The sequence below is a fragment of the Labrus bergylta genome, chromosome 19, assembly GCF_963930695.1.
Source record: "Labrus bergylta chromosome 19, fLabBer1.1, whole genome shotgun sequence".
Classification (NCBI taxonomy): Eukaryota; Metazoa; Chordata; class Actinopteri; order Labriformes; family Labridae; genus Labrus; species Labrus bergylta.
This window is the reverse complement of record NC_089213.1, coordinates 10,299,219-10,314,365: the sequence shown is the minus strand read 5'-3', so window position 1 is coordinate 10,314,365 and position 15,147 is coordinate 10,299,219. Positions and strand designations below refer to the sequence as shown.

The following is a 15,147-nucleotide window of genomic DNA, read 5'->3' as shown; positions in this document are numbered from 1 at the left end:
AGCCGGTCATATTTGTGACCTGCAAGTAATCTTTTAATCAAAATATGCCAAATGTGGCACTCACCGGAGGACCTTTAGGCCCACTAAAGCCGGGTAATCCTGGGCTGCCAGGCTCTCCCTTGTCTCCCCTCAGACCCTGAATGACAGCAGAGGCATGGCCGTTCATCACATGGCACACACGTGGAGTACTGTGCTTGTATTTTAAAAGCCTCGCTCATTACTGAGGATTCAGCAGGATTAACGTTTCGTTCCAGTTCTTATCATCATGCAGCAGTGCGCTGGATCAAAATCTCATAAACAAATCTTGCCAAGGGAACATGCCAGCCTTAAGAGATTTAAGTTTATATTTGCAAGGCACATGTGGGCATGAAGACTAGCTGCCTACAGTAGCTACAGACTGAAGGAATGTATTTATGCTTGCATAAAGAGAGACGTATTCATCTTTACATTCCTGAATGAATACATCTTCTCTGCTTCTCTCCAATCACGACACCCTCCTTTCTCTGCGCGGTTAATTTGTCCACTTGACAGCATTTTTGGCAAGATCTCACCGTGCCTCTGAATACTTTCACCCTCCTCTGAAACCCCCCTCTATCTCTGCTTCTAACCTTTCTGCATCTAGCTGCTGCCCTCCTGTGTACTGGAGGCTATTTCTGATGATCTGCTCCCTCTGCTGACTGATATCATCAGCTCCTCTCTGATAGCTGGCTGCATATCGTCTGCCCTCCAGTTAGCATCAGCTACTCCTCCTCCCAAGAAGCCCTTCTTTGGCCTACGGACGAGTGCAGCTCAATCTATTTCTTTCCAAAACACATTTTGCAGCCAGCGTGTAATATTAAAAACTCTCCTCACTCTTAAGGTCTCACTGGATCACACTGTCTTAACCTGCTTTCATATTCCATCTGTCATGGAGACCTCTTGCTGCCTCACCTTACTAATAATTTTCAAGGCCAAAGAGCCAGACTCACCCTAAAAACTCAATCAATGATCCCTTATCGACCGCATTTATGGGCCCAGCAATATTCTAAGAGTAGTTTAAGTGAAATGGCTCAAAATGAGCTATAATGACAGGGACAGCACTTTAAATGACATCATATAGCATGAGGGACTTGGAGGTTATTTCTTGTCTTCGTAAACCTGGCCTTTATAATTACATATTTTGGGGTATAAATGAAAAATTAGGAAAAAAGTTTTGGAATTGCTTTTCTAAAAGTGTTTGTTTTTTTCCCACCGACAGACTCAGACTGTTAATTAAACTGTCTGACCATAATAGATTGATGCTTTTTTTTCTTTTACCTGAAACAGCCACCAGCCTCCATTGACAAAAAAAAGTAATTTAAAACAGTATTATTGTTTTTACTGCAGTTTGAGACAACACAATGATGTATATAACCCAAAGGTAGCACACAGAAGCAGCTCCTTCTTCAGGATAAAATGATCAATGGAGTCTGGTGGCTTCGATGAGAGTTATCAAACGGAAAGAGAGATATGTAGCAAGGCTATCCAATTAAACCCAGGACACTTTAATAAAATTAAGCAGGACATTGAATCTCCTTCATCAAAGAGGGGCCTAAGATTATGATTATGCCTCGAAATTATGTTAATATGCGATCTAGCATAGATGTCAGGTTTTCTTGTGGCTATAAATGTTTTGTATTTTAATCACAATTTTAAAATGCAAATACTTTAAACTGTCATTGCCAGAAATGTGCTAACACACATATTGTAGGTAGCTATCTTTTGTTTAGACTTCATGGAGATATATTCACGCTTTCAGTCATATTAAGAACATTGGATGGTTGTGCACTTCAGTATTTTAGGGCCAGAATAAGTATTAGAAAAACTTAAGAATGATATTGACAAAAAAAACTACTTTTTTCATCAACACAATGGGAAAACATAACAGAAACAATTAGCCTGACAAGTATTTTCAAACCTGCAAAGTCCCTTTTTACATCCACTCTCAATTATAAAAAAAAACATAGATAAATAAACCCAGAGGAACTCCGTCCCACCTGCCAAAACTCAGAAAAGGAACATAGAAATATAATGTTGCATCATCTCTTTTTTGACCTGTACTCCAGCTGTGAACATAGGGAGGAAGATCGTCTAGACCAGTGACTCTCAACTGGTGGGTCAGGACCCAAAGGTGGGTCGCGGAGCTGTTTTCATCGGGACGTGAGCATGTGCCTGGAATAAACTCAGTAAAAACAGTTTGTCTAGTGGGTTTTCTAACATGTTTGTTGTGTTCAGTTTATTGCTTCCGTCAGATGTTTTGCATCATCTGAGGTACAAAACATTTGACGGAAGCTGCAAACTGCAAAAACTGCAAAATTTGCATAAAATACAGCTGATTGGTGGAACAATATCACAAATTTGGGTCACATTTGTTTAAGGGGGGAGTTGGTGGTGGGTCCTGAGGCTAGACGACTTGAGAACCACTGATCTAAACAATGGGTGTTCTTTTTCTCAATTGCTGCTTTGGGCTTCCGTAGATTGGAGCCATTTCTTTTTTTTATTTCAACTTTTTAATCAAACTAAAATTCCATTTCAAAAACATGAACCCAAATTTTTTAGGGTAGGCCTTAGAGATGATCCCGAGACTGTGGCTTCATCTCAGTCTAACATCCTCAACATCCGAATAAAGCAAAGAAATTGTTGTTTTAGTGGGATGTGTAAATAACCTCCATGGAAAAAAGCCCTCGTGGAAGATTGTTTCATTTAGTCCACATTAAGGAAGTTATACGTGAGCTCGTCTTGTCTTTCAGGCAGCGGATTGCAAACAGGCGGATATAAAACACACCCACTTATTGCGATATACCCAAATACAGATACAGAAAATGCCATCACTGCAAACCTGTCATAGGACTTGCTTAGAGTGACACAATACTACATAATACAAATTAAGAGAGAGAGTAGAGTGAGAGAGAGCAACATCAAAAATAGCAGTTTTTCCATCTATTTCGTTATAATGTATCAATATATTAATGCCAGTTACACAATGAAGTGACCTGAAAAATACTATAAGTAGTTTTCCAGTAATCCTAAAACCCTCTATTCAACATGCAACTCTTGACTTAAACCTTCAAATCAAGGTCAACCTTGACAAGTCTTTTTTTTTTTTTCCATTGCAGCTTCAGCTCTCCAAATCCTCGGATGACCCTGTTTTCAATCTGCATCATCAATGATTCAGACATTTGTCACAGGGGATACGATGTCAGTATTTGTCTACTGATGGCACACAAACCTGCTAAATTTTTTTTTAGGCCCTGTGAGTCCATGTGACAGTCTACTGTTATCTACTCCCTATGCTTTGATTATACTTATCAGTAGGTTGTCTCCTTATTGCAGCAACTTGGGGCCTCATGTATAAACGGTGCGTACGCACTAAAATGTTGAATACATTTTCACCTTCACCAGATAGGACAGCTGAATAGAGGACCCACTGCTGCTGCAACAAGGACCACAGCCTCTGCACATGGGGCACGACACAACCGCCAAGCCACTGATGCCCAATCACTTTCAATTGTAACCAATTTAAGGCACCTCAATGTTCCCAACCCTGGTCAAGACAGTATTTAACATCCAAAATCTGACAACTCATGTCTTCTAGAAATAATTCACATCCTTCCCTCGCCTACAGTAACATCCCACACACTGGAACTGCTTTCTCTTTTAACTCTTAAAATGCAACTTTTTCACAATGTTCCTTCCTGCCTCTTGTTTTTTTCATTTATCTCTGATTAATGTCCTCCCTCTGTGAAAAAAAGTATATTAGTCACATTTTTTTATTGAGTTTAAACAACGTCTCTATTGTTTGTGTGCACCGTTAGTCATCCAAGAGTCCATAGATAATAAGATTTAACGATTATGCACAATGAGGAAATAACTCACTGGAGTTCCAGGGAGGCCAGCTTTTCCTGATGGTCCAGGCTCCCCTGGCTTCCCCTAGGATGCAAAACAGAAGAATATAAATAGAATGAGAGACAAGGGGTTTGAGTGCCACATTAGGTCCTTATCTATCTCTCTGCTTGACAGGGAGCTTCATCCATCTTACTGTTTGAGTCAGACATCGCTGCAAGTTCAATTTTTTTAAAAGGCTCACCGTCTCTCCTCTTGGTCCATTTAGTCCTTCTCGGCCTGAAGGTCCAATTGGGCCCTGTGAAAACAAAACAATAAAAAGACCATTTTATTATCTTGTCCATGCTGAAAACAAAAGGCTCTTAATCAAATCTCCTCTTTAGGGTATCTTGAGAATTTAGCCTTGGGCAGAAAATAGCCTCAGCTGTACTGTAGTGGTGTATTAAATCTTAGCTCCCCTTTTTGTTGGGGGGGAGTAGATGGAAATATTCTTCCTTTAAGAGACTAGAGCTGTGAAAACATTCTGTCTCCAGAAGCCAGATAATGAGTGAGGTACAAAAAGAAGGGTTTTGGTGAGGTGTTACTTCCTGCCACTAGACAAATGGTGCCATAAAAGTGCCACAGTCCTTATATGCGTATATGAGACAGATTTCAGGGTGTCATTTTGGAGAAGTTCAATGTAATGAAGCTCAAACACAATGTCAAAAGATATAAATGGTTTCAAAGGTTTTGCTGCCAGTCCTAGACCACTTGTTTTATATAACCATGATTAAAGATCCTGTGGTTTGCTTGAAATTGAGCATCCTGTCCAAAAACATGTTTTTTTTTTTAATCTGAGGAGTGTTATATCTGCATTCTATCGATCAATTGAGGACTGGTTCCAGACAGCAGTAATGATTACCTGCAGGGACTCGAAGGTGCTTTCAGAGTGGCAACTTTTTAAAAGTGGATCACTGAGCCAAGAGTGCAAACCTTAAATGAAATAATAATAAAAGGGAATAATAAGGAGGCCTGCCTCTAATGTAAATAAGATGCATATGAATTAGCTAATTCTTAAAGGTATAATCTAGTTCATTTTACACATTGACATTCTCAGCTCTGTGTTCATATTGACAGGACTCCCTCAGTTTGTTTATGTTTTGCTCAGAGGCACAACAAGTTACATTGACTTGTCAGTATGAATAAAGTGACTTTATTGCATCGTCTGAGACCCCTCTTGTATCAGTGTTTAGGACTGAACATGGCTGCCATTATTATTATTTTCTCTTCAGGTGAGTAACATTAAAATAAAATGTAATAAACAAAACACTAACTTTCAACCCTTTAAGTTCAAACATACCTCCTTCCCAGGTTTTCCATCACGTCCAGGTAGTCCAGACTTTCCATCTTCTCCCTGTTGGGCACATAAGAAAGAACATTAAAAAGGACATAATGGTCATAATAATACATTTAAGCTGTGGTTTACTTGTTAAGTCTAAAACATCCAAAATATTTCGATCAATTTTTAAATCACCACCTCCTGATGTCCCCCATTGGTATCTGAGAGGCGTTATGAAGCCCAACAATGGTGGTTGCCATGGAAATGCTATCTCAACCTAATTTTCAATCTGTAAAACCCTCTCATGTGCTAACACATTCACAACTAATGTTGGGAATCCCCAGGGATGTGTGAGCTCAGCCGTATACAGATTATTGTTACACCCAATCGTCTGTATTCTGACGACTGATATCTTTGCTGAGGAACTCAGATGACCTTTAATCGCACCAACATGCCTTCAAAAATCAATCAATCAATCAATTAACAGTCGAACACGTGAAGCCTCTTGGAAAACTGCAACACCTCAATCCGTCAGTCAACTCAGCCACACCTGTAATTATGCATATTTATGGATAATGCTTAGCCTTCATCGAATCAAACTCGATAACCTTTAAAACTTCGGCTTAGTGTGCACCAATAAAAAAAAAACAGCAAGCAATTCCCTTTTTAAAACTAGGCTGTCAACATATTTATTTATACTCTAAAATTACAGCCCACCTCAAGCAGACACTCGATGAACTGATTTGTGGAGATTTGTGCACTTATGAGTTGGCTTCCTTTGCATCAAAAGAGGTTGCCACTTGTACAGCACTATGGAGGGTCAACATGACTTGTCCACTTTCACAGTTTAATGAAAGGTTGCTGACCACTGATTTTTTTGAGTTCTATTTCAATCAGTCAATTAAGCTTACTATGTGTTTGTTTCGGGATTTTGTTGTCACCTACGATATCCTTTCATGACTTTTTTCCCAATTTGATGCTTCACAACATTACCTAATATTCTATCATGCAAAGAAAGCCAAACTAAGACCTACAGAAATCCTATTAAGAATCAGTATCACACTGCTGCATCATACTGAGGTTACTGGGCTGAATCAGTGCTTCTTTTTGCATGCATAGACTTTCCTTTTGCTGAATAATAATGAATATAATTTCCATATGAGTGACATTCAGTGAATGTCATTATAAGCAGTGGAGGAGAATTCACTGTGTGTCTGAGGAAACACTTCACACTTCCTCTAATAAGTTGTCTCCTGTCTGTTGGGCTGGGAGGCTTCCTGTCTCTCTGCAGCTCAGTCAGAACTGTCTGTAATGAGCCCTGCTATTGGTCATGGCTCTGTGGCAGGAACCTTTCCTGCGGGTGTGTGCTGTGTGAGAGACAAAACAGCGGGTGCAGTGATTCTCATGGAGAAGACGGTGTGTGTGAAAAGTGCTTGACATTGTGGTGGAACATGCGAAGCACTGAATGTGGCTGTGAGCTGAACTCCTGTAATTAATAGATCAAGTTATGGCTTTGGAGCAGCGGAGGTTATCTTTGTTAATTCATGGTAAATGGACTTGAGCTTTTCTGGTCTTCTGACTACTCAAAGTGCTTTTACACCGCAGGTCACACCTACACATTCACACAATGATGGCAGAGGCTGCTATGCAAAGTGACCATCATACACATGCATACACCGTCGATGAGGCAGCTTGATCAATTCGGAGTTAAGTGTCTTGCCCAAGTAAATGGTAAATGGTCAATGGCAATAAATTTATGTGCTCTTGATGACAATGCAATGCATTTTAAGTTGCATTGCACAATTTTGGGCACAACATGATTTTAGAAAGTTATGAAATGGTATTAATGAAAAATAAGCCTTGTGGTTGGGACACAACATGTTGTCATGAGCTTATGTTGTGTCATTTAGTATTTTTATTTATCTGTTATTGCTTCCCGTTGTATTGTTACCGTTACATCCCTAAATTCTCTGTTGGTTTTCAGTGTTTCCTGTTTTATTTTGTAGTTATTTCCCCAGTGTTTCATGTCTAGCTTTACCTCCCGGCCTTGTGTGTTTTCCCTCCAGTTTGAATGCCCTCATCAGTTTCAGCTATCTTGTTTGTCACACCTGATTTTGATTAGCCTGTGTCTATTTAAGCTCTGTGTTCATTCTCTCTCTGTTAGTTTGAAATATGTCATCCTCTCTGTGTTACTCCTTGATTTTTGTCGTCTTACCTCCTCTTACAGTTTCCTCTTGACTTTTTTGAGGATTTTCTTGTGGCTCTTATCATTTCTCCTTTTGGAATTTTTAGTTGGACTTTGTTGTACCTTGGACTTTTTGAAAGTTTGCTTAATTTTGAATACATACTTTTTTGTTATCTGCTAATTTGTTCAGTACTTTCCATTATTAAACTAATTGAAAGTATTAACAGATCTAAACAAATACAAAACTAAACCAGAACCTCATGACACATGTAAAAAAGAATGCTAGAACAGTTGGCAGGCAGTACAGATTGGTTTATCAAAGGTCACCAATTATATGTCCCATTTCTTAAATATTCACTATACTAAATTAGTGCAGAAATACAATTAAAATAAAGCTAACTGTGTGTCTTCAATGCGGAAGGAAATCTTGAAACAGAAAGTAGCAAACTGACCTTCGTGCCGGGAGTTCCAGATTCTCCTCTGTGGCCCTTAAAGCCCTGCATAGGAGGAGAGATAATGATTAATCAGTCACATTAATTTGCCTCGCCAGACCTGTTTACTGGTGGTTGCTTACCGGGAGACCTCTAAGCCCAGGATTCCCTTGTGGTCCAGGTTCACCTTGTTTGCCCTGAAATGGAAGCAGAAATTGTTTTTTATGGCCACATCACATGATACAATCAAATCTCTCTCACAAGAAACAGTATCTAGCTGTTGTTGTTCAATATGAAACCATTAGATAATGACTATGTTCATCTACTTACAGGTTCTCCTGTTTCACCAGGTCTACCATCTTTCCCCATTTTCCCAGATTGACCCTGTAAATCAGTGAAATAGTAGATTTAATCTCCACAGCTGTTATAACCTTCAACTGCATGTATAACTCAGATTGTTTACAGTGCTGTAACTGTATATTCATGATGCTGTACTTTGTATCATATTTCTTACAATTAAGCCAGGTAGACCCGGCGGGCCTTGGATTCCTTTGAGACCCTCTTTACCCTGGTGAAACAAACAAACATAAACAGGTCACAGTCACTGAAGAAAAAGAAATGATTAATGGCCACTATTACCACACAGGCTGGGTGACCTACATGGTAGCGGGAAGAGGTTTGTGAAATAATGACACATGGGTAATACATTTTCTGAAGGGAGAGTACATGAAGTGCAGTCTGACCTTTTCTCCAGGGGACCCCGGGGGGCCAACAGGGCCAGGCTGGCCATCGTTACCCTGAGGAGGAAAGAGGCAGTGTCAGTGGAGGTCAACAGAAATAGAAAGTCTGTCTGTTTACAAAAAGCTTCAGCAGTTAGATCATTGGAAATACATGGAGAAAATAAGCCCAAAGTAGAGACTTACAGGTGTACCCATTAAGCCAGGTGTACCGGGATGACCAGGGGGTCCTGGGTGACCCTGTGATGAAACAAGAAAGAGATTAATATATACTCATTCAAATTCATGTCAGACCTTGTCATGATAAAAATGTCTGTGAGCATAGAGGGGATAGGACAAAATATATACCTTGTCTCCTTTGTCTCCAGGGCTGCCCGGAGTTCCTTTATCACCTTTAAGACCCTTTGGTTTAAAACAAGAAGAGAAGAGAAATCATCAAATGGTGGTGTGATACTTTAGAGGAAAGATTTATCAGATGGACTAAAAATCTCAAATGTTCAAAGCATTACTGTAGAAGAGAATATGTTAATATCAATACTGCTTTTAAAATATGATTCTCGCCCTTTTTTGAGTGGTGTTTTGATAATTGACTATTCCTCCAATTACTTGAACCCTGACAGGTAATAACAAGGTTGACACAAGCAATCTATTAGCTTTAGGTCCTCTGGGAGCGTTAAGGGTGCAGTTAGTGTACAAACTTGCCTTTCCTCCATCGGTTCCAGGGGGCCCTTGAGGTCCAGCCGGTCCCGGCGCTCCCTGTAATGACACCGGCAGAGCATCAGTCTCTGTCCAGACAAACACCGTTACCGGGTCCTAATCGTTTACTGCTGCCCCCAAAGGAGGCAGAGCTAATGATGCAGAGAAAGCCGCTCCATCCGTCACACCAACTCTGATTGATGATGACTAACGTGTAGCCCTGGACCTCATGGCTCACTTAGGGACTAACACATTAGAGGCAAATATAGTCCTTTAAAAAAAATGAGCACCATAATAGCCTGCACATTACAGGTGAATTGATGTTAATAGCAGTGACTGTTTAATAATAGTTGCAGTGTTACCTGGAAACCATCTTGACCATCTTTCCCTGGAGTCCCCGGGTGTCCTTTGTCTCCTGGGATTCCTGGGAGACCTGGTGGTCCAGAAGGACCTGCGGGGCAGTCTGAGCATACATCCTAAAACACAGTGGAAATATGTTTCGATAAAGTGATCCATACACAGACTCTGTTCTTTAAGGAGGGATAGAAATCCGTCTTACCTTCAGATTCAGGTCAGAGATATCTGCGGCCTTTCCCTGAGAGACAGAATGAAGGGTTTAATCAACCAGAGAACAAGCGCTAAGAGTCCTTGATAAAGTAGGCAACGTAGGGTTCAAAGTCAGTTAGTCAGAAGACTAACAAGGTCCAGCACTGGTGTGGGGGGACACCTTGATCATGGACCATGTTTCAAATCATCCAAAGGTGAAGGACTTGGCAGCTCTTTATGGACCGGCTCTTCAATAGGGGGATTTTTGACCGTTGACTCCAGCATCTTATAAAGTAGCCAAGCACCTTAGCTCTCATCAGTGGGATAAAGCCTTAACCCCCCTTTGCGTTTACTCCACGTTTTTTTTTGTTGTTGCAATTTTCAGTACTCACAGGCTCTCCTTGTGACCCCTTTTCTCCTGGCCTTCCTGGCAAACCCTGCATTTGGAAGAAATGCAGGAATTACATTTGAAAAATCAAATCAATAAAAAATATTAATAACAAGAGATATAAAGAAACTTTGTTAGTACCATGACCGATTGGACATAGTCCACTTTTGCTGTTGATATTAGCTTTTTACAATAATAAGGACATTTTAACTAAATATGTAAATACCATAGTTTCCAAGACAGGCAGACTCAACATTACAAATTTAAAAAAAATATGGGATGAGCGGCAAGTCCGCAGCCAGAACACTCTGGGATTTCTCTATAATGAAAGCTGTCCACATTATGTACCCATGCTTGTGCTCATGCATGAACTGTACCGTGCCACACCTCTTCCAAGCATGCCAGGGCCAAGGAAGTATGTGGATCAGAGCACTCACACTAGTCAAACGAGCTGGACTTTCGGGGTGAAGCGTGTTTAGGCACAGTACGGATTGCCTATTGTGAGTGCACCCTTACCACCATTGAATGCCAAGACCAACACAAGAATCTGTTGCACAGCACTACCCAAAAGGATAGACATTTAGGCATAAAGAGGGAGTCATGCTGTGTCACTGGATCAGAGCTGTTCATTAAAGTAGATTCTGTGAACCATTTAATGGGATTTTCCAGTGTGTGTTTGCAGCAAGCTAACAAACTAAGATATACGTCCAGGTCCATCTGTGAAAAAAAATATCAAATAATGAACTTATTTATTCATGCATTCTTTAAGACTCACGTTATGTCCAGCTGGGCCCTGAGGACCAGCAACTCCTGGTGGACCCCTCAAGCCCTGGAACCAAAATATACAGAAATTACAGAGACAGGTTTACTGGAACAAACATAGTCAATATCAATCTTTTTTTTTTAGAAAATGTTTTTACCGCAGATCCTGGTTGTCCATTATTTCCTGGAGGCCCCTACAAAAAAAAAAAGGTTGTATAAGCCTGTGAATAAATTGCAAAAAAGGAATACAATAAAACACGACCTGGAATGCCAATACCTGTTGACCCATTTTGCCTTCTCCTGCAGGACCCCTTTCTCCTGGCACCCCGGGTTCTCCCCTTGACCCTGTTTGGCCCTGGGAGGATAAAGTAAAACATTTTACAGTTTTTTTCTCTATCGTGCTCCTCAAATAATGTCAGTTCAGCCATAATGTTTGGCAAAGAGTCTCAGTTGGCACAAGAACCTGAAACATTCAGCAATGCCTGCTGATCCCAGAAATACCACTCGGTTTTTAATCTTTGATGGAGAAAAAAAAAACACAATCTGCAGTTGACATTTCGGTACTCAGAAGAGAAAAAGTATCGTTGATGAGGGTGAGTGATCTGACACCATAAATCCAGTAACGCCCCCGCCCCCCCGCCCTTCCAGCCTAACCCAGTCTGCGCCCTCGACATCAAGCTCTTCACAGCGAGAAAAAAAAAGCGGTCATAATCAGAGCAGCGGTCACAGTGCAGTGGACATCGAAATTGCTTTTGCTGCTTTCAACAAAAATGAATTGTTTTTCTCAACCGTGCCAGAAAAAAAAAGTTTTTCACATCAATGAATGAGCACCTGTGCATGATAAAAAATAAAAAAAACACCTCAGGCAACCTACATATACAAACACACACCCACACTTTCTTGCAAACTACTAAAATGACATTACCTTTAGCCCTGGGGGTCCTTGTATCCCCTGTGGTCCTGGGTCTCCCTGTAATATCACAAATCGCATAAATCAAATTGCTTGCTACAGTACTCAAACATCAGAATTAAGCCTCTTTGGAATAAACTATTTAGAGCTGCTGTTCATCATGCACGTGACTGATCCGAGGCCTCAGGGCCACACCTGGCAGCTGTAAATAAAAAACAGAATTGCTGTGTGCTGCTATAATGTGATATGTCTTAACAATGTTTTTCCTGTTTGTTACTGCTTCGTCAGCAGGATGGCCACATGTCTGAGGTAAAAAATGATGATGTTGAGCTGCAGCCCCAGTGTGCCTACTTAGGCTTGTTTGTTGCCCATGCAGACGGTCATATTGTGCTGTTGCTCAAAATGTATTACAGGCAAGCAGATGTTTACAAGCAGAGCACATGTGGAAGGAATGAGACTGAGGAGAGGCTCAGAAAGGAGGTTTCTATTACTGAAAGGGGAATTTCATTAAAACAATTTAATTGTAACTTACATAATACACATCAATACCTAGGTAAAGCCTTACTTTTTGTAGTCAACAACTGACATATCTTAAAAAATGACCTTTGACAACATTCAAAGCTCATACTTCACAATGAAACTTTGACTACTTTCTCAAGATTTTGATTTGAAATGCTGAAATGCAAAATTTAATTTAGCTTTCTCCTTTCTCTCAAACTTTACAAGTGTTTATGTTTCACCACTCAGCTTCAAGAACATTGTTGTACTTAAGGGAAATTAAAGGAGTAAACCTGGATGTTTTAGAATATAAATCAAATATCACCTCAGTGCTAAAGCACACAGTGAGGTTTCTTTCCTTACCAACACTAAAAACAATATTAACATAGCAAGGGCAGTGTCACAAATAGTTTAAAAAACAAAACATCACACTAGTTGTTGGCCCTTTAAATGCCCTAATAACAAATAACCTACAGATTAGAATAAAGTATAAAAGGGGCTTAATGTTACCCTGCAATTTCATTATACACTTGAGGTTTACACAACCAAAAAGAACATGTGAGATTAAAAAAAGAAAATGTGTCTTACATTTTGGCCATCTTTCCCTTTCCCTGGGGGTCCGGGTGGTCCTATCAAACCGGGCTCGCCGGATAGGCCTGCGGGACCTGCTTGTCCTGGTTTACCTGATTCTCCCTTAAAATAAATGTTACAGTAAAGAGAAGATGTTAAGGTCTCTTGAGGCAACAAGTACATCCTTTGGCACCTTAAAATCTCAATGAAACTTGTCGTTTATAACTCCATGTTAGTTTCTACTTTTCATGTTCTCTTTACAGCCAAAGATTAAATGGTTACATTTGTATTATATGTTATTTATCATATCTCGTACATTAGTAACTCCTACGTTTAGCTGTTGCTGAAGGACTGTAATACATTCATAGACTTTTCTGCTACATCAATAACAGAGGACACACAAGGTGGCTCAAACAATAAACCCAACCAAAGCAGTAAATATCATTTTGACAAAGCACTGACCTTGTCTCCTCTCTGCCCAGCTGGACCAGGAGGCCCGATGATCCCTGGTATGCCCTAGAAGAAAGACAGCTTCTAGTTCCGTACAGAAGTAGTAGTTTATGTGCTGCTACAGATAGTAACAGAAACTACAAGCAGGTGTTCAAATCAAATCACAAACCACATTTAATGAAGAGACCTACCACATTCCCTGGTAATCCACGAGAACCTTGAGGACCAGCTATGCCAGGTGGACCCTAGGAGAAACCAATCAACAGTTAGAGTTAGTACATCTCCATAGCAATCTTTCTTATTTGGCCTTATTTGTATCTATATCAAACAACTCACAGGGTCTCCAACACGCCCTGTCTCGCCTGCAGGTCCACTGTCACCTTTTGGTCCCTAGAATGAAAGGGTTAATGAGATTCAGTCTAATCACTCCACAGCATACGGAATGGGAGGAAGAGGATCCCGAGCTTCTTACCACTGGTCCAGCTGGTCCCTTAAAGCCTTGTTCACCAGGTAACCCTCGTTGACCCTTTCAGAGAAAGCATATTAATTAACACGAGTATAATCTAAGTATAATATCCTGCTTCTCAGAAAACTCTGTTTTCAAAATGAATGAGTCCAGATGGCAAAGACATGATACTGATGTAGGTTGGGCTCCATGAATATAGGAGTTCTACAATATTATGTGACACACTTTATTAAAAAAGGTCAGGATGTAACAATACTCCCGACCCATGATACGGTACATATCACAATACTTGGTTCAACTCAGAAGTTTGTTAATTACAACTTGCTCAATTTAATCCTAAGGCACCAATGTCTTAGTAATTCTCTATGGCTCTTGCACTTGTTTAGACTAGTGGTTCCCAAAGTGGGGGTCAGGACCCCATGGGGGGTCGCGAGACGCTGAGAGGGGGAATGATTTAAAATAGCATATTTTACCAATTACTGTGAAATATTCCTTCAGTGAGATTTGTGCCTGAAATGAAAGTAAAGACTTAAACAATGTAGGTATATGTGCGCTTTGTCAATAAAAAGGCACACTGAAATCATTATCTTAAGGCTGCTGTATTCTCTAGTGTTGTTCTAATGTCAGTGTTTGGATAGGCCTATTAGTGCGTGCTGCTGTGCGCAACGTTAAATGCTTTAACAACTTCCAGAGACAGAGAGGGTCCCCAGTTTGTGCTGGAGGGCATAGCGTGAGACCTCTCAAACATAGTGATAATGTACATCCCCAAAGATAAATCTTTTTTTTACAAGCCCATATTTTATATCCAGTCTGAATTTTATTGTGAAGTATCTCTTTTACTAAATTATCCGCATCAGCAGGTGCTTGAGGAAGTCAAACACAGATGAAATGCATCTTTACTTTTTGTGTTTGTGATACTAAATATGTTAGGATAAGAATTGTGTGCAGCTTCCAGGTCAGCTTAATTTAAAATATGCCATGTATATTGCATTATACCCTTGCCCACCTTAAAGTAATGTACAGCTATAAACTGTGTGAGTTATATTGAATCAGGTTGGTACCTATATGTCTCCAACAGTTGTATTTATATGACCAATTAAAAAAGTCCCCGGAGCGCTCATGCTGTAGCAGGGTTGTTTCACTCTTGGCTTACCAAATCTCTGCTGACATCTAGTGGACTCTGCATCATATTGCAAAATGATGTTTGGCCTTAAAGAGAAGAACACAAGAATAGCTTACCATCTCTCCTGGTATCCCTTGATCGCCCTTATCTCCTTTCACTCCATGTAATCCCTTGAAGCAAGAACAGTAAAAAGAGGAGTTTTGATG

The 15,147-nt window shown here is 40.3% G+C and overlaps 1 protein-coding gene across 2 annotated transcripts in view; it reads right to left on the bottom strand.

Annotated features, from left to right (window-relative positions):
• The window catches only part of col22a1 (collagen, type XXII, alpha 1), a 58,827-nt gene that overhangs the window by 7,408 nt on the left and 36,272 nt on the right, over positions 1-15,147 (bottom strand). For both annotated transcript variants that reach the window (XM_065948043.1, XM_065948044.1), the window contains 25 exons: positions 15,058-15,111; positions 13,825-13,878; positions 13,689-13,742; positions 13,544-13,597; positions 13,365-13,418; positions 12,921-13,025; positions 11,850-11,894; positions 11,202-11,279; positions 11,083-11,118; positions 10,938-10,991; positions 10,167-10,211; positions 9,788-9,823; positions 9,591-9,704; positions 9,235-9,288; positions 8,881-8,934; positions 8,719-8,772; positions 8,539-8,592; positions 8,310-8,363; positions 8,126-8,179; positions 7,939-7,992; positions 7,817-7,861; positions 5,201-5,254; positions 4,106-4,159; positions 3,895-3,948; positions 65-136 (listed from right to left, as the gene is read on the bottom strand). In XM_065948043.1, the coding sequence (XP_065804115.1) occupies positions 65-136; positions 3,895-3,948; positions 4,106-4,159; positions 5,201-5,254; positions 7,817-7,861; positions 7,939-7,992; positions 8,126-8,179; positions 8,310-8,363; positions 8,539-8,592; positions 8,719-8,772; positions 8,881-8,934; positions 9,235-9,288; positions 9,591-9,704; positions 9,788-9,823; positions 10,167-10,211; positions 10,938-10,991; positions 11,083-11,118; positions 11,202-11,279; positions 11,850-11,894; positions 12,921-13,025; positions 13,365-13,418; positions 13,544-13,597; positions 13,689-13,742; positions 13,825-13,878; positions 15,058-15,111 (1,440 nt within the window). The remainder of the gene's footprint in view (positions 1-64; positions 137-3,894; positions 3,949-4,105; positions 4,160-5,200; positions 5,255-7,816; positions 7,862-7,938; positions 7,993-8,125; positions 8,180-8,309; positions 8,364-8,538; positions 8,593-8,718; positions 8,773-8,880; positions 8,935-9,234; positions 9,289-9,590; positions 9,705-9,787; positions 9,824-10,166; positions 10,212-10,937; positions 10,992-11,082; positions 11,119-11,201; positions 11,280-11,849; positions 11,895-12,920; positions 13,026-13,364; positions 13,419-13,543; positions 13,598-13,688; positions 13,743-13,824; positions 13,879-15,057; positions 15,112-15,147) is intronic.